Raw genomic sequence first — 20,146 nt, 5'->3', positions numbered from 1 at the left:
TTTTTACCTTAACCCCCATTGACGTTTGGTTGTAAAACATTAAAAAAATGAGGTACACCATAAACTTTTGATTTTATAAAATTACATACACAATTTACTTAATTAAAGAAATTTTTAGCAAGCCATCTTCATCCTTTGGTTGTGTCATTCACATTTTTCTTCCTCACACTGCAGCAAGCAGAATGGGGCAGTTGGTCAGCTCACTTTAGCCATTGGTTAATGTTAGACCTGGCACTTTGGCGTGGGTCTCCCGTCCATTTTTTGCTGTTGCCTCATGTCATTTTGCTGGTTACAGATGCTTTGGGCCATGTGCTGTCCAGTGCCACAGTGCAAGTGCTCCCTATGGTAAATTGATGTATGGATTAGTGAATCCATGATTGGCTGGTTTGGTTTACTTGTCAGACCCTAGTACAGTGCATTGAGTGTTCCCAGGGCTTGTAAACCAAATGCTGCTGGTGGGCTTGCAGCACTGGTTGTGCCACCCACAGAATCAGCCTGGTAAAATGTGTCTCAGGTCTGCCATTGCAGAGCCTCTGTGCAGTCCGGTACTGCCGTGTTGACTGGGCAAGTACACCCAATTGCCAGTCCCTAAACTTTCCCTTTTCAGCATATTAATCACCCCTCTGGTAGGCCCAAGGGCAGGGAGCATTGTAGGTAAAAGGTAGGGAGGAGATGGGTGTCCAAGGTGGGTGGGGCCCGCAGAGATGTCCCTTGTCTCTTTAGGAGACTGTGAGGTGGTCCCCAGGAACCAACTGCCTGATAACACTAAGAAGTACATGCAGTGGGTGGCCATCAATGGCCATAGGATGGAGGCTCTTCGAGACACAGGAGCCAGTGTGACAGCTGTCAAGTGTCACCTGGTGTCTCAAGAGCAGGTTGTCCCCAATGCATTTTACCCAGTTGTTGCCACTGCCAACACAGAGAGCCACTGCAAGGTGGCTCAGGTTCCCTTTGTGTGGGGAGGTCTCTGGTACTCTTCAAGTAGCTGTGAGGCCAGCCATGCCTGTTGACTGCTTGTTAGGGAATGATTTGGAGAGCTCACCTTGGGCTAAGGTGGAGCGAAGTGCTCATTTGGAGATGTTAGGTCTGCCTGACTGGGCGTGTGTGACCACACGGTCCATGGCAGCCAGTAAGGGTGCTCAAGAGGACCTGGAGCCTGAGAGGGAGGCCCAGGTGCCTGCCTTAAAGTGAAGAGGCAGGGAGTGCAGGAAACCGGTCCTGAAGTTCCCACGGTCCAGGAGGAGGCAGACCTTGAGGGGGATGCCCTGGAGCCTACAGGGGAGCAGGTAGCTGAACTGAGGGACCTGCCTGAGCTGACCCATTGGCAGCAGGCAGGAGGACCTTCCAGGGAAGAGTTCTTTGAGGAGCAGAACAAGTGCCCTTCTCTTGTGGGTTTGCAACAGCAGACTGCGAACCAGGCAGCAGGTGATCAGTCTGGATCACATTGGATCTACTGAGAGAATGGTCACCTGTATAGTGAGCCTAAGGTTGCTGAGCCTGGGTCAGCCTGTGTGCTGGTAGTACCCCAGCGCTTCAGAGCCTTCCTACTTGGGCTGGCTCATGATATGCCATTAGCAGGACATTTGGGGCAGGACCTTTGAGAGGCTTGTCACCCACTTTTATTGGCCCAAAATGCGCAAGAGTTCAGACACTCATTGCAGGACATGTCAGACTTGCCAGTCAAGTGGAAAGATTGGGAGGAAGCAGAAGGCTCCTTTCCAGCCATTCTCTTTGGCCAGCACCCCCTTTGAACGGGTGGGTATTGACATTGTGGGGCCACTGGACCCCAAAGACAGCCATGGGCAACAGGTTTATCCTGGTCTTGGTAGACCATGCCACCCAATACCCGGGCGCCGTACCTCTGAGGACAGTGACGACCCCCGTGGTGGGACGAGCACTGCAAGGGAATTTTTTCCAAAGTGGGATTTCCTAGAAAGGTAGTGTCTGACCGAGATACCAACTACATTTCCAAGTATATGAAGTCCCTGTGGCAGGAGTTTTGCTGGTTACAGATGCTTTTGGGCACTGTGCCACTGCTGTCCAGCACCATAGTGCAACTGCTCTCTATGGTAAATTGATGTATGACTGACTGAATTATTTATTAAGCACACTTATGCCCGGGCGTCTTGGTCCTGCATGAAAGATTTAGGATGAGACTATCAGGCCATGGTGGGAGAGCCAGGTTTTTTTAATGCCTTTCTGAAACTGATCTTGTTTGTTTCTAGGTGTAGCTCGGTGGGCATGGTGTTCCATAACTTTGCAGCCTTGTGTGAGAAAGACTTGCCGCCCCACCTGGCTCTCTTTTTTCTTGGTAGGCAGATCAAGCCCAGACTACCAGATCTTAGTGTGCGAGGTGGCACATAGCGAGGAAAAAGAGTTTTCATGTCCTTGCTCCATTTATAGTTTTATGGACTAGACAGAGGGTCTTGAACTGTACTCTACGTCGAACAGGAAGCCAATGGAGTTGGCGTATGCCATTGGCTGTCGGGTGACATTTCGGAAGATCCAACAGTACTCTTGCTGCGGCATTTTGCAATGATTGGAGTTTGGAGAACTGTCTTTCACCAGTTCCTAGATACATTGCATTGCAGTAGTCGATGCGTGATAAAACCAGGGCTCCAACTACCGTTTTCCTTAAAGTAAAGGGTATAAATGGCAGCATTTTCCTTAGGACCATCATTGTTAAAAAACAGGCCGATGTGACATGATTGACTTGAGAAGTGAGTGTAAGATCCTTATCAATCACAAACCCTAAGTTCTTAACTTTTTGTGCAGGATAGGACAAATACCAGCTACTTGAGGCCACCATAGTTGATTCCAGATAGAGGGGTTTTGTCCAAATTCAATAACCTCTGTTTTTTCAGTGTTTAGCTTTAGAAAGTTCTTATTCATCCAGTTCTTTACACTTAGGAGGCAGTTACGGAAACGCTCCGCTGTGACTTCTACTGTCTGAGTGACACCACTAGCTGAATGTCGTCTGCCTAAAACACCAGTTACAGGCCATGAGCTTTTTTAAGTTTAGCCAGTGGAGTCACATACAGGTTAAATAGGGTGGGTGAGAGTGCCGATCCCTGGGGAACTCCGCACGGGAGAAAAAACTCTCCAGACTGAATTCCATCCCAATGGATTTGTTGTACTCTGGCCCCATGGTTAATGGTATCAAAAGCTGTCATCAGATCCAGCAGTATTAGGACCGCTCTACCACCCTTGTCCATGGTCCTACAGACTTCCTCTGTAGCTATTATTAGTGCAGTTTCGGTAGAGTGACATGATCTGAAGCCATGCTGGGTGGCGGCCAGAATGTTGTTGAGATCTATAAACTCCATTAGCTCCTGATTTATGGCTTTTTCTAATATTTTGGATGGTAGAGGGAGACAGGATATGGGACGATAATGTTTAGTTTCCTTTGGGTCCAGGGAGTCCTTCTTCAGGATGGTTCTTATGCCGGCCTTTTTCCATCTTTGAGGGAAGACTCCGGAACTTATTATCTCATTGAGAAGAGGAGTCAGGAAAGAACTAATTACTTTGGGGGCCAGGTGAAGTATATAGGGAGGACATGGGTCCAGGGGTGATCCTGATTTAGTTAGAGTTAACAGATTGGTGATCAGATTTTCATTAAGAGAGGAAAATTTAGGTAGACAATTCGAGGGGGGTTCTGTTTGTTCCCTATTGTCAATTCCCACTATAGCCGATAGGTCATGGAGTTCGTTATAGACAGCTTGGACTTTTTGTTGAAAGAAAAGGGCCAGTTTGTCTACAAAATGTTGGTCTGGGACAAATATTATGTTTCGAGGACACTTAGTTAGACTCGATACAGTTTTGAATAATTCCTTACAGGAATTAGTGGCCTCTTGGATTTTTTTTGGTAAAGTAGGGCAACTGGGCTTGTTTTATCTTTGTTTTATAGTCTTCCAAGGCTCTAGTGTATTCCTTCCAATGCTGTACGCTATAGTCAGATCTCCAGATCCGTTCCTGGCGCCAGCATTTCATTTAAAAAAGTTTGACTTCAGCTGTTTACCAAGGTGAGGTGGCTAGTTGTCTCCTTGTTTTTTTTCATTCTTCGGGGGCTAGCTCATTTACAGTCTGATTATTCCATAGGTTAAATGTGTTTGCCCCATCGTTACTATCCTTTATCGAGGGGGCATTATTAGTCTGGATTTTGGTTAGCTCGTCTCCCTGAATGTGTTTCCAGGGCCGAGTTTTAGCTAGCAGGGGATGTTCTCTTCGACCATTGATTGGTGAATTCGTTTTTACTTTAAAATGGATGGCCGCGTGATCCGACCATGGGACAGACTGGACCGATACTACTTCAATGTGATCATTGTTGGTAAAAATGTCATCCAGCGGATGGCCGGCTTGGTGAGTAGGTTTGGATACGATCTGTTTCATACCAAAGATCTGCAAGATAACAGTTAGAAAGGAAGCGTCTGAGTCATTGTTATCTTCTAAATGGAAGTTAAAGTCCCCTAAAACTGTGGAGTCATGTAAACAGAGTACTCCAGGACTGACCAGAACTGCTTTGGACTAGGCAAAGGCCTCTCTGTCTTCAGAGAACAAAGAGAAACGGTGTATAAAAAGGGGGACCTAGACCCCAGAACTTTAGATCCCTTTTGGGAAACAAGAAGAAATCTTTGCTGAGTAGAGGAACCAGAGAGACTGAGGAGAGACTATCCCTAAGCGTGAGGGATTGGCCTGCAGTAGTTCCCTGACTGCCAAAGAGAGGAGAAAGGACTTTTGTGCTGTTTTCATTCAGCTTGTGAAGGATCTCTAAGGGCTTGAGATAGAGCTTGCCTCCTGACCGAAGTCTCAAGGCTAGTAGACTTCACCAACCTCTGCACACCGCTTCTGGAAACGCTGACACCGTCCTCATCTCGCACCGCAACCCTGATCTCACCGATGATGACATCCGATGCCGCCACCACCGAGCCGCTGCTTGCACTGTGACCTGTGGGCACCGCACTTTGCACCGCCTCGCTTCACCGAACCGAACTGGTCACACCGACGCTGTCGCTGTTGCTGACTTAGATTCCTGAGACCGCATCGTGGTTGGTGCCCTGCTAGTAAGTTAAGGACGTACCTCCTTATTCCACACCGCATCTTGGCTGACCGCCGCCAGCTTCCACCAACCGCCCCGTCACTGCAACGCTAACCTATCAGCACCGCATCAAGCACCATCTCACCCACCACTGCATGCCTTTGCCTCACTGACGCCGTCCGGAAGACATCACCGAGCTGCTACCTGCACCGCATCGAGAGAACACCGCGCCCTGCACCGCTTCCATCTTGTAACCCAACCGCAAAGGTTGCCACATCAAGCTCGCACCCCATGCCTGTCTCAATGAGTAAAAGGTACTGTGACCGAGTCTGTTCACGCTTGTGCTGACCCGTATCGAAGCGGTCAGTTGGATTTGCTAGACTCTGTTGTTTTTAACATAGTAGTAACCGGAATGAGCTACCGACTCGTATGAACTTTTATTTTGAAGTATTCCTACATAGAACATTATTTTTGATACAGTATTGTGGAGTTTTGTCGTTTATGGTTTTGTGATAAGTCTATGTAAAAATACTTATTTTTATCCCCTTGAGTGCTGGCCACGTTCAACGGACGTCGCGTGCACTACCTCGGTAGTGCTGCGCACGTCTCTTGAACGTCGCGGCCCCGCCCGCGCAATAGAACGTTCCGCACCAGTGCGGGACGTTCAGCGGAGGGGTTAAATATACAACTTGTTTGGTGTCCATTTGTAGTGTTGTCACTTGATTACTGTATGTGTTCACAAATGCTTTACACACTGCCTCTGAGATAAGCCTGTCTGCTCATTCCAAGCTACCAAGGGGGTGAGCAGGGGTTATTTTAGGAGTGTACCCCCTTACCCTGACTAGACGCACGGGTCCCTATTTGGACAAAGTTACCTAACTCTGCCAACTAGAGACTCTCAAATCTAACATTGGTGGTCAACGGTGAGGATTTGTACTTGCATTTGTGACTCATATACAGTGATTGGTGAACACTACTAGTGAGTGCAGACCAAAACACGACCACATACTTTTGGTGGATGGTTTTCCTGGGATTTTCTATTTTTGCACAGAACTGCCAAGTTTAACTACCATGGAGAAAGCATCATCCATAGCATCTGTTGATTATGATTGGGAAGAGGAGAAACTGGAAAGCTACAATGTTAAGCGGCTCAAGCACTTCTGCAGGAAGTTCAACATTTCTATGACCGGGCTCTCCAAGAAGGATGAGTACCAAAAGGCGCTGAGGGCCTGGGTCGAAGCAAGGAATACCCCTGAGAATGAAGAAGGGGCTGAGAATGCAAATGAGAAGCTAGAAGGGCCATTGGGTCCAGAGGGGAGGAGAGCAACCTCCCCAGCAGGTAGCAGTGTTTCTGCCAGGGGCCCCAAATCTAACGGTAAACTACCCTGTGAATAAGAGTATTCTGCTCATTTACTAGGTGCGACAGCATTCTCTGCACACGAACTAAATACTTTCAGTGTCATAAATTACTGTGGAAATGTGTTTTTCATGAGATTAAACAAATGTAGTTTTAGTCAGTGTTTTTTTTAGCATATAGCAGAATCCCTGGCAAAAGTAACGTTTTAAAAAAAATCATAACAAAACAAAACAAATGTTGGCAAAGTCAAGACTGGCAGCCAAAGTCTGGCCATTTGGCTTTGCAATGCTTGGTTTTCCTAACTGTTGGGTGACTTTAATGCGCTCTTAAGATAAATAGTGGATTGCGTATGAATTTAAATTGTATCTGAGTTGAAAATCAGCCAACTTTTTCACAAGTGTTTACGATAAGAAATCAAAATACAAATATTTATTTTATGACAAAAAAATCCAATGTCAAAAATGTGTTAATTCGTGCACCTTAGTCCATCATTCAACATGCACAGTTTAAAAAAATAAAAATCTTAGCCTTATCCATGAAGATTCTCTTCTTGTGGGAATATTTACAGTGAAAATATGAAAATTATTTTCTTGCAGGTTAGTAAAGGGGAACATCAGTCACAATCAAAGTAATTTTGCCATTGGATCAATTCCTATCTTTATTTTGATGTTTTTGTTTTTCAGGTCATTTGTTATACAACAAATTCCAAGCAGCAACCTTTTCATGGTGGTAGTGGACAATGAATGCAACTGTGATTCAGTTCCAGCAATTACAATGGCACCTATAGAAATCAGGTATATCCTTTGACAGATGAGATTTGCTGCTGCAGATGCTATTTTTCGATGGAAATTAGCCCTGCAAAGAACAAACACATATTTGCATTGGCAGATCACTGAAATATGTTTGCAATCAGCTGTGATGAAAACCAGATTTTTTCCCTAAAATGAGGTATTGTGAATACAAGTAGTAAATCCATATAGCAGTCTGATTTTCTGTCACGTTTTTAACAATGAAGGATGCCTTCAAATGTAAGGTTTTAGGGGCATATTTACGAGTTCCTTGCACCGCCATTACATCACTCTTTGTGACACAATGGCGGCACAAACCACCAAATCATATATATGAGGCCATGCAAAGCCACTTTGTGTGGCTTTGAATGGCCTCATGGGTATGGAGTGAGGCAAGGCAGTGCAAATCACTGCAATGCCTTATTCTGTGCAAGGGAGGCGTTCCAGGGACGTTGCAGTGGGTGTTCCTGCGCTACACCCATGGATTTTGACGCATCCCAGATTTACAAGATCATGTGAATGCGTCAAAACCTTACACCGCCCGGGGGAGGGGTTGTGGGGGGGCACAACAAAGATAAATAACTTTATTTATCCACGTTTTTTCCCAGCCACGGCCCGTGTAGGGCGTTCCACCGGGTGGTGATGTGGGGAGGGGCAGGGTGAGGTGTTGTAAAATGGGGGAAACGGACAATTACAGGTAAGTAACGAAAAAATAAATGAGACAAATTTTGTTGTGCACGCTGCATCGCATTTGGCGTTGCAGCGTGTGCAACAAAATTAGGTTTTTTTTTCGTTACTTACCTGTAATCTTCCGTTTCCTGTATTTTACAACCCCCCACCCTGCCCCTCCCCCACCACACGTCACCACCCGGTGGAACGCCCTACACGGGCCGTGGCTGTTTTTTCCTCTTTCTATGTGTGTGCTGCATTCTGCAGCACACATAGAAAGAGGGAAAAGCCTCCTAGGATTGTTTTTCTGCAGGAAGGCCTACAGCACAGGCACCCTTGTAACATGGTGCAACGGTGCCTTTGTTGGAGCTAGGATGCCAAAATGGCATCTGCGCAGGGGAAAGGAAAGGAATGTGCTGTATGCCACTGATATGGGGCATTCCTGCCCTTTCACTTTGACGCAGGGCAGCGCATCAGGGTGACTTGCTACGCTGCCGTGCGCCAAATCCCCATAAATATGCCCTTTAGTCTTTACACTTATAAGTGCTAAGCACATTTTCTCATGAAATGCAGCCCCATCATAAAATGTATTATTAGAGTCTGCTATTTAATCTAAAGGAGCTTTCTTATCTTTTTACGAGCTAAATGTTTACATATTGACGAGACTGTTTTATATATTAAGTCATTTGTAACAGATAAACCGTGAGGTACAGACCTGATAAATGTTGCCATGTTACAATTATTTGAACAATAGCATGTACTCTTTCTTATTCAGTAAAATGACTTCAATTGGTTTTTCCTGAATATTATGACATACGTTTCTTGTTTGGATTATTTTTTTCATTTTGAAATGTGAATGCAATCCAAATTTCAAAGTCTCACATTAGATTTAAGTGTTTCATTTCATCAAAAACTTTGCTCCTTAACTCCTGTGAACATAACGAATCCCTCAAATGTGAACGTTTAAAATCTCAGAAGATCAGAAGACGGCCAGAATCTTGCCATGGATTTCACCCGGAGGTATGTTTTAATTTTTTTTAATCGTTCTTACCTGTCTCTATTACCAAACATTACAAGCAAATGAGCATAACACTGGTTTCAACTACATCCCAGTCATCATAGTGTGTGTATTTCCCAAATACAAGGTTTTGTGCATTTTAACAATTCTTTTAAGTGGTTTCGCTTTTGTGCTTTTTTTTCTCCTGCAATAGACTAGTGTGATTAGAAAATGCATTTGGGCAATTGTAAAACTGACCTGAGCTCCGTCCACAAGACATGTTCTGCTCGATAGGATCCAGCCTGTATCTTGCATGATAATTAACTGTTGTTATGCAAACATGTTGAGTTGTCATGCCAGATAACAGCGAAGTATATTTTGTTTAAATGTGTAAATTTTTTTGTCAAAGTTACGTATACTCCATGGGCAAAATGTTTGCAATTTCGTACTACAGCACTCTGAATACATGTAAGAAATTTTATTCACAAAAAAACAGGTGTAAAATATGACATGTTTGAGGTAGGTCATTGATTTCTCACAATTTGTACCGGTTTTACTGAGTCACAAAACGTTCTCACTTATGCACGAATAAATAGGGAAATAAGCTGGAGCAACCCCGTTTTTCTATCCTTGGATGTCATACATTCATTGGAAATTATTTGCATAGCTAGGGTTTCGCAAGTTTGAGGAATGTCACTTTTAACTTTTGGCTTGTAATTTTTCATTTAGTGAATGATTTCTGTTTGCTGCCTTCCATTTCTATATCCACTCTGTTTTTATATTCAATTTGGTGCACATACCCTCTTTCACTCCAGACGTGACAACTGGATCATTCAAGAGTAAGGTCTGCTCAAAAGTGTGGAAAAAGCATCTAGCGCAGTTTATGAAGTCGTACTAAGTTCAAAATGACTGCCCATTCACCACACTTCATTATGATTTCCCTGACCACCCCCACTTCTTTGGCAGTCACATCGGAAAATGGACTGCTACTTGAATAGGGTAGTTTATCATATGACTGTAGATCATTTGACCTGTGAAAAACTATTTTTTATATTCACAACAATTGTTTTTGCACTGTAAAAAGATTTAGTAACACTAAGTGTCAAGGTCTGCACTCTGCAGGATCGATGCGATGTAATAAAGCTCCACCTCCGGACCTCCCAAACACCCTGAATATGTAACCACAGGGTGTTCAAGCGATACGGCGAGGGAAAAAACCCCTAAAAAGGGGAAAAAACCCGGGAAAGGAAAGGAAGGGAGCAGCTGGGAAAGGGAAGCTGTGAAAAGAAAAGTGCACAGGTTAATATAGTTCACAAACCCTACTCTCTTTCAATTCTCGCTGAAACAAAAGACTAGATGCCACCTGCCTTTTGCTGTCCTTGTGAGCGTCCAGCCAACCTGCACGCCTTCTTCTCTCCTTCCCTGTACAACATGAATGCCAGCATTAGTATTCATGCATGGAGTAGAAACTATGGTGTATACCTCCGTAAGGGAAAAAACCTACCCCTGGGATAAGAACCTCCCGCTCCAAATCATATCCTAGTATATAGCAAACCAGCAATTCAGATTCCTTCATCCACATACCCTGGTAAATCCCAGATAGCAGTTGCCGTATCAAAACACCCCAAACACGGCAGGGCGTAGTTCCTGCACTACCGCCGTCCGCTTTGGTACCTGTAATCCACGATCACAAATGTAGTCATAAACCCCAAACACGGCAGGGTGTAGTTCCTGCACTACTGCCCTCCGCTTTGGTACCTGTAATCCATAAACGTTAATAGTACATTCCTAAAGGCATTGGTTCATGACGGCAATGTGAAGGAAGTAACCCCCAACACTCCGCCACTAGACGAGTCCAGAATATAACTAGCAACAGCAGGTAAGCGAGTAGCGCCCGCTTCCTCTACAGTCCTAACTCCAGAACGTATTCGTTGAATAAGCAAGCCTAAATCCTGTGAGCATGGCACACGAACAACCAACACAGGAGCGCCTGCATGCAAGGCGCGGTACTCTACCAGAAATGCTGAATCCCAGCCGGAAATCCAGTCAAAAGTCTCCCCAATCCTAACAGGTCACAGAGGAGCGAGCCGCCAGCGCATCCGCGGGACAGCAGGGAAGAATCAAGTACACCCGCGCCATGGCCCAGCCGCGCTATACCACCGCGCCGCAAAGGATCAAGGGAATTGTAGTTCTTAGCCAGAGCATCATGGGGGTTGTAGTTCGGTAGGCGCAAAGTCAGTACCTGACACTAAGATTGGACTGTGAATAATTCTACACACAGGGGGAGAGTAGGTGTTCCCAGTCTGAAATTCCCTGAGAATGTGTACAAATTATAAAATATGTGTGGGAATTTTCAAGCTCAAGCACATTCCCACTTTGAGAAAATCAGAAATATGCTCCGGACAAGTATAAGAGTAGTTTTCCTTCCAAGATTGGAAGGAGACATGAACACCATCAAAATTGGTAGGAGTTTAGGGGCGGGGTTTCTTGTTGGGAAAACATTTTCGCAGTGCAGAAGAAAAGTTAGCAAGAGCATGTGCACCTGCTCAGTATATTTATGTATCAGCATACCCCATCTGTTAATGCATGTTTTTTTTGTCTGTAAGTAAATATGCATACGTGCATATATTGCAAGTTTAGGCAAAAATAAACTTGATTTTTTTTTATACATTTGTTCATTAGAGCTAATGCCAAAACTGTAGCTGTTATTTTGCAGATGTATTTTATCTCACGTTTCCCCTCTTTTAATGTATATGCTATATGTACTTGTTTAGCCAAAGAGCTTGCAATTAGAAGTTGTGTTTTATTCACTGCCAGTGAGCAATCCATAGTGTACTCTAGTTGTGAAACACTGTCATGTAGCGTATAACTCGAAAAGGCAGAGAACATGCATACTAAAGTCTTAGGATCATGCTCAAGCCTCACAACAGATGTATGATCTCATGTGAAGCATATTATAGTTTGTGGAATAGTGTAGGTGCTCATAGAATATTAGACATTTCACTCTGACTTAAGCTGTTCACCACAATGTGGACTGGTGCATTTAATTGCACCATTTAAGGTGGTGTATGCCATTGTTGATGCTGGCACTGTCTGCAACAATAGATTCTATTTTGTTGTCATAACTTGTAGTTAATATTTACTACTGATTGTACCCTTTATATGTGATTCTCATATCTGAACTAAAAGTCTTTCATCCACTTGTAATCACTTTCAAGCATTGTTTATTATGGCTGCACTAAGGAAACCTCTTCCTTGCTTACTATTCGTGACTCAAAACTGTAGTTGTTACTCCACTGTGCACGAAAAATGTTTGGCAATGCCCTTGATTTCTTTTTTTAATGATGCTTTTTAGCTAGGTTAATTTATTACAAATGTTACCAAACAGCAAAGACTGTAAAGATTGTTAAAATCCTAGGTATGTAGCCAGTTAAAAATAAATGATAAAAATGGGAAATATATTCTTTGACTTTAAGCTAATTTAGGTCAATAAAGTTTATTTTAGGTTTTATGGAGAAGTGTTTTCTAGCACTTGCCAATCTTTACTTTGCGAATTGAAGGGCATATGCATTTTGCACCTGCGGGGACTGCTAGATCATTTTCAAATATGTATTCTAACTGCAAAAAGCCTATATGATGAAACATTGTGAGGGCCGTGCTTAGTGTTTTTAGTTTCTCTCCTCTAGTTTGTGGGAATAGTTGCTTTTTGAGTGTTGTTGATGAGTAATGCCACAGCCTTCCATTTCATAATTCACTAATGAAAGGCCTGTACAAGGAAACCCTTCTTTAAGCCCCTGCTTCCTACCGGGTGGCATCATCCAGTAATTGAACTGTGTTTTACAAGGTTTTAGCTGTGAAACTGGCACAAAACAGGCCCCAGCCTTAAAGAGGCTCCAGGTTATTGCCACCACCCAGTTATGATTGGCTAAGCTAGAGCATAGTACAGGACAGATGTCTTGCAAAATGTCCTGGGAAAGTAAAAGGTGTGAATGGGCTTCAATCTAAGAGACTTTCCGTTCCTATTTCGAAATAAATAAGGCTAAAAAAAAGTACTTCGCTCAAATAGTTTCATTATAATCTTTTGATAAATACTATTTTTGTTGTTTTGATTTTAATTTTGTATAGCCCATTGTGCATTGATCAAGGAAACAACTGAAAGCTGTTACATCAGATTTGTTAAATATTGGAACATAATTCATTCTTAGCTGTGAATCAGGACGACAATCAAAGACCTTGGCATAGTCAGTATGACCCATACAATTTTGTTGCATGGTTAAAAACACACAATCTTCTTAGCGGCTTCATTCTATAATAAAATATGCATGTTTACAAGCGAAATCAATTTTTTCATCTGATTCTTTCTGGTAGTTTAGATGAAGTTGACTTTTAAATTGATTCATGCCACCATTATTTTTGAATAGCTAGTGGCCAGCTGTTTTAATCAGAAACTGACGAAACGCATACATGTTTAGACATTTCTCAGTCGGGTTTATATTGGCCAGTTATTGTATTCTGCAAAACATCCAACATTGTACAGAAATGATTAACATTCAGGGATTTTACAGTACTGTGCACACTGCAAGCAAAATAGACGAAGCGACCATTCATGTAATGTATAACGCTGGTTTGTCTGTGCTACTCATTGTCCTCTGGTTAATGCACGCGTGGTTCTTTTAGTACTGTGCTCATTTCTGTTCGTCTTATGTTTGTGCTGTATTTGTCGATGAACTTTGCAATCGGTTCATTTATATGGTCACGTGATGTTGAGGACAGAAAGCACCAGTGTGATCCTTTTTTTCTTCAGAGTGAACTTGTGTTGTGTTCAATGTCTGCTAATATCAAAGTATCTTATGGTGATCTTAAGCACACATGGAACAAATACTGATGATTACATGAATATTTATTTTATTTTCCCTTTTCAGGAAAATGCAAGGGAATGCGGTGGAGTTCTAGGTCTCAGTGCGCGCCCACTTTTTGTTCTCCTTTCTCTAGTTTTGACGCTTTTCTCAAGGTGACATTGACTGATCTCAACCCATGGCATGCTAAATACATGGATAAACTGTGAACTGAGTAAACGGGACAGCACAGAAGAATTGAAATATAATCAACTCATCAGCATTTCATGAATTTAAAACTGTTCGTGTTTAAAAAAACTCTTAAAACATGTTTACCAATTTTTACTTTGCAACTCATGCAGGTGTGAACTCGCCATATGATAATGACACACCAACCACAAAAGGACAAGAGACAGCACACAATGGTGAATATTACTTTCAGCTTTGTCACGTCATGAACAACTGAAAATGGTGTACTTTTTAAATAAAGTATATTAAAATTAGGAATTTGGTGTGTGTTCTTTCTTAATCCTATGTGTGTTCCTCACACTTAATGTATTTTTGAAGATGCTTACGTGCATATTTTTAAAACTGTGCAATTTTTTGTATTTGTTTCTTTGTTCAAAACATCTTTTTCTGGACAATCATATAATCATTCCTCTCTGAATTCAAAGGGTGGTGATTTGTGCAATATTTGGTTCCCTACAAGTCCAAATGTGTGTAGAGAAATGAATCCACTAAAGAGCTCTCCTTTACCTTGATTTAGTTTAGACCCAAAATTGAATACATTAAACATTGCTTTTAAAAAAAAGAGCAAGATGCGAAATAGGGCAATTATTCCTAGTGAGTACCAGTGTACCAAATGAGTGGGTGAAGCAGTCTCATTGCTGTCCACCACGCTCTTGTTTTGTGGTTTCCTTTTCTGGTCTGTTGTGTTGCGTTCTCAGGGGTCTAGCTTCAGGGGGGTGTTTGCAGTGTTACACCCCCACATAAAATGTATTCTGTAGCAAATAGTTGGGTACAGGTGTTTTCAGTCAGTTATGGTGTCTGTCAGATTTAACCCTGGATTTTTACACACACACACACACACACACACACGCACACACACACACACACGCACACACACCTGCCATAAAACGTGGTTAGTATGAAAATTATTGTATTTTGAGTACTTCTAACAATCCACACTCATATGTCTTTCCGCCTCTTATGCCCCCCTCATGAAGCGTGCACCCCCACAATCTGACCAAGTTACACCCCTTTGTGTTCTCCGATTTTATGTAATGCTGTATTATGCTGTGTTATGTTATGGCATGTTATGCAACTGTCTCAAGAGATACAGAATCGAATCTATACCAGAATGAGTGGCTTTACTCCAAATGTATATAAAATAGACCCAGACAAGTGGAGTTTTCAGCCCAGCACTAAAGCTTTTTGGTTGGGATTGTCCAGTATTGCAGAGGGGAATTTGCTTCAGCATTCGACCCAACTGCATTTTGTATTACATGAAGTAGAACTACAGTAGTACTTCTACAAAATTGTAAAAAGATCTATGCCTCCACCACTCCCATCTTTTCTGTGTGGAGGTCTTGGGCACATGTGCCCAGATCTCTGCAAACATAGGTATACATTTTAATAGTAATTGTGGGATGGATGGGAGATTGTCTTAAAAATGGGCAATACTTAGGACTAAGTGGGAGAAGTTTAGGGAGGGTTTTAGAGTGGGATACTCAAATACAGATATCAACCACAAAAGAGTAAGTCCAATGCCATTCACAAACTACCCTTTCAAATTTACTACAGTAAAAAGGTCTCAAAAAGGTAGTAAATGTACTCCAGCCTTGGAGTAAGTCCAGCATCACACATGGAAAGTCTCAGGTACTGCAACACACTCCTAAAGAAAATAACGTCTGTCTGTCTGCCAGTCTATCTATCTGTTTGTGTCTCTGTCTGTCCGTCCATCTGTCTGTCTACCTGTCTGACTGTCTATCTATCTATCTATCGATCTATCGATCTATCGATCTATCGATCTATCTGTCTGTCTTCATCAATAGATAGATATATAAATAATAAGCAACTCTGTTAAATAAGATTATTACATTACACTTTTAACTTTTAAATATGTTAAAACATTGAACATAATTAAATTAATTCGATATATAACTTTTAATAATTTCTAATTCCTATTAAATACAAATAAAATTGTTACTGTAGGTGGTTTTGTTTTATTTTTAAGCAATATGGTAAATACATTAAATACGTATATTTGAATTATTGAATAGATACTACACATTTAAAGTAAATCGCTGTAACATTGTATTTCATGAGTTCTCTGTTTAAAAAAATACTTAACATTATTTTACATTTATATATAAAATTATGTTTATTTACTTTTTGAAGGATGACTAAACGTTAATGCATTGATGTAAACCTACACCTGGGACTAACTTTATATGCAGAAATGGTGAATAGCAAAAGTGCAAAGTTGCTACTTGTTGTTGTAGCAAATATGCACATGAGTAAATCTATAAATTTACTTTTACCTTTGTGATTAGGACCCTCCAAGTGCAAGACTATTGGACCATGCAACTTAAATCTCTACAGCTGACATAATGGGTGATCCACCAGATAAATGTCCTGGTAGAAATATGTCTTAGCAATCAGGTTGAAGATTCACACAGACCTATTTTTGAAAGTGTTGTATGCACCAAAGTGTATGCACCAAATTGTGTCTGTATTTGTATCCCCTAACCTGTCTACAAACATGTCTTTCTAAACTTAGAACCTTATTTTATTGTTTGATGGTAACTACTTTCTCACATTTCCATATACTTTTTAGTGATTCTTTCTAAATTGAATATACACTGAAAGGAGGACCACAAAAAGATTGCCCTTTGTTCATAACTTATGCCCAGTCAATTTGCTTATCTGTGAATTACCTGCTATCCTTAGGGACCTTACATAACAATGATGCAAAAGCTATTTCTTAGACTTTACAATCCTTATTAAACACAGTATTTAGACAGCACAGATAATACAAAAAATTATTTAGGTTAAAGTAACTGCAATTCTTTAAAATAAAGTTCTACAGCCAAAACAAGTTCATATGAAGCTAAAGAAAAACATGATTTGGCAAAAGCCAGTTGGTATAACTGCATTTTCAGTTAGAAGCAAGATATGTTGTCTTGATACAGCTTTAATGTGCTAACACTTGTATCATTAGTGCAGCAGGTGTAGTGGCATATGGTAAAAGCCAATATATCTGGACTTCATGCACTAAATAATGGAAACAACATTTGTGCATGCTGCTTTGGCATGTGTTGGAACATAAACACATACCAGCAAGAACTGCGTCACTTTAGTATGCACCATTTCTGCTACCTAGCATGGAAGGCGGGAGGGAAAGGAAGGAGGTGACCAGATAGAAGAAAGGAAAGGGGCATGCATACAGTCGTGCGTGGATGCAGTGAGAGAACAGTTGAGCAAAGGCAGCTGGAGAACAAGCAGTGATTGAAGGCAGCAGGTGAATTCAGCAGGGTAAGACTGTGACAGCAGAAGAGGGGGCAATAAGTGAAAACAGGAGGAAAGCAGAGGAGGCAATAAGTGAAAGCAGGAGGAAAGCAAAAACATCAGCCCTGGCTATTTAAGAGTGCAAGGGCTTCCTTGGGGATTGCGGGAGGAAGGTTGTGTATATGAATTAGTGGGGGATTGGTTGAAAGGACAGGTGAGTGTATGGCTTCCTGAGTCAGTGACTGAATGCAAGGATAATTAATGAGAGAGTAAAGGAAGTAACAGAGTGTGAATGGATGGATGGATGAATGAATGAGGTAATAGGCCTTTGCTACATGATGGTCAACTTTTGTTCTATACCTTTTTCTGTACCCTTTTTCTGCTAGTACTAGGATTGCATGCAATGTGGCACTGCTATTCTTAGCCATTGTTCGTGAGCTCTGGCCCTAGGATGATATTGATTAAAATGGTTTTATCCAATTTGTCTATTACCTTTCCTTTAAGGTCATTGTAAATGGCTAAGAAATTGAACCAGTACCATGGAAGTTATATGCCATATGTGGCTGTGGTATGTATTTAATCACTCACGTATATAACCGAAATGTACAGCTGCCAAGAGCATCACTGGGTTGCAGAATAAAGGTATCGCAGGCTCAAATTTACAAGAAGAATTGCCTTTGCCATCTAGGATTTTTTAATATATTACTCACTATTTCCCCAGTGTGTTCAACTACATTTACCATAAGAAAGGACTATTTGGGATTAAAATATGTCTTCTGCATATTTACTTAGGAAAATGCTAGAGAAGTCATTCAAAGGTATTTGCCACCTAGTTTTAAAACTCTGATTTAATGGTGAAATTACACTTCTAATAAATACAGATCAAAAGTCAATTTGTATAAATGTACTTTGTGCTGTCTGGGACAAGACTGACTGAAATCTAGTTTTGCCTTCCAGCTTCAGTTAGAGCAATTACATTTTCGCTTTTAACTTAGTATCTTTTTAAGATGTTGGTTTGAAAATGTTTTACACTGACACAAGAAAATGTCACACATGCATTTATTTTTAGTAGACATTTTTGTTCTGTAGTCTAGAGTAGGGCTTGAAGGCCCACCTATGTTTTCTATTGTCTCCTGTTAGTGCCCTTCATAAAGGGCTTCTTTTGTTTGGTGAATATGTATAGTTAGTCCCACCTTTTAGTGTTTCCTACTCTCCCAGGCGACTGCCCCTGTTACTGTGGTATGCACACATACTAGAATTCAATGTCCTTGCTTTATTATGTGCTCATAGGAGACAACTCCTTTTCCCAGACTAAGTAAGGATGTTATTCTGCATCTCAAGCAGAATGAGATAAGGACAGTGTTTTATTATTTAAAACAGCCTCTGTTTTGAAATTGCTGAGATGCACTTCACACCAGAGTTATGATTGAAGCTGCTGAGTTTGGTCCTGCCCGGTTCTAATGTCATACTGGAAAGTCTTTTACTACGACCCTAGCACAGTGCATGGAGCGAGAGCTGGATTGGTCTTGGGAGGCGTGCATACTGGGATAAAATTGCAGATCCGGGAAGCATAAAGCGACATCTCGCTATATAGACTTGGGACTCGTAGTGGACAAGCGTCTGATTACACAGCACTGGAAATCGCCCGACCAGCACTGCGGTGAGAGCCTGGTTCCAATCGCTTCCCTTCTAGGCCTTCTGGACGCAGGCAGAGAGTGTGGTGCTGAGTCGTGAGGCCGCGATAGGTGTCCGTAAACAACCACTCGCGGAGAACTGAGATGTGATCCTGACAGACTGCCACATAATCTGGCGGGCTGAGGAGCCTACCCGTCCACCTGAACTGAATGCGAGCTAGATTCGGGGAGTGCTAATGGTTCCTAAGACCTGCACCAGCACCTACCCCTGAAAAATGTTTAGGGAACCGGGCGCAAGCCACCAACTGACTTTTGTCCAAATCAGCTTAGACAGTATACACCAAGATGAGCATTGTGTAGCATGCACCCTGTGTGATAGGAAGTAAAGTACTTTTTATTTTTGTTATTGACATTGTGTGCAAATAAAAAACATTTCAACAACAGAACGGGCCAGTTTGTTGTTATAGTAATTCAAAATGTGGCTTAGTTACCGTACATTCATTGGCACATGATACAATCGTTGGTCTCGTATCACTTCCACCTTTGATTCATTAAAACACTAATTACATAAATACAACTGCTCACAGACATCAGTATGTAATAATGTACATTTACAAAGTACAGAACAACATCACACTATTCCGTAGGCTGTGGGTTGCCAGGGTGTTCTGCATCATTAACTTCACTTTGTCCCCGAACCCATATCAGGAATAGGTCCCAGATGTCACGAGGTCGGGAAGTGGGGGGACATGCTCCCAAAAAACATTTACCTGTGTGTGCCCGTAGGTGACATCCGGAATCCAACCCTTGAGAGATGGTCCCCTCCTCCTACCCCAGTGCACCGCAATGTGGCGTTTAGCATATAATAAAAGCAGAGCATTTAACTTGCGCAACTTGGGCGGGGTATCTTTAACATATCCCAATAAACCGGGGACTGGAGATGGGTCCTTCGACAATTTGGCTCACTGTGGTGAAAATTCTGGTCAAATAGTCTGCTATCACCGGACAGTCCCATGCTACGTGTAAGAAAGAAGCCGGGGAGTATTTGCAACGCCAACATCTTTCATCTTCTCTAAGCCCCATGCGATGCAGGCATATGGGTGTTCTATAACATCTGTGCAAATATTTGAAATGGATCAGTCGGAGTTTGTAGTTGGGAGAAAGCTCTGTCAGCTGTCCACAGCAAAACGCCCACTGTGCTTCAGTTAATGGGGTGGATAGGTCTTCGTTCCAATATTGGAGGGATTTAGGCCGTACCAAAGGGGCAGTGTTCTGCATGTGCGTGTAAAGTCGCGTAACAAGTTTGCGTGGGGAGGGGGAC

The 20,146-nt window shown here is 42.2% G+C and overlaps 1 protein-coding gene across 1 annotated transcript in view; it reads left to right on the top strand.

The window, feature by feature from the left end:
• The window catches only part of CACNA2D3 (calcium voltage-gated channel auxiliary subunit alpha2delta 3), a 2,522,256-nt gene extending 2,508,068 nt beyond the window's left edge, over nt 1-14,188 (top strand). The window contains exons 36-38 of the mRNA XM_078662383.1: nt 7,076-7,193; nt 8,792-8,869; nt 13,769-14,188. Of these exons, the coding sequence (XP_078518509.1) occupies nt 7,076-7,193; nt 8,792-8,869; nt 13,769-13,861 (289 nt within the window). The 3' untranslated portion in view covers nt 13,862-14,188. The remainder of the gene's footprint in view (nt 1-7,075; nt 7,194-8,791; nt 8,870-13,768) is intronic.
• Nucleotides 14,189-20,146: the final 5,958 nt, after the last annotated feature.

Source organism: Lissotriton helveticus, chromosome 9 (genome assembly GCF_964261635.1).
Source record: "Lissotriton helveticus chromosome 9, aLisHel1.1, whole genome shotgun sequence".
In the NCBI taxonomy this organism is placed as follows: domain Eukaryota; kingdom Metazoa; phylum Chordata; class Amphibia; order Caudata; family Salamandridae; genus Lissotriton; species Lissotriton helveticus.
This window is presented reverse-complemented; position numbering and strand designations above follow the sequence as displayed.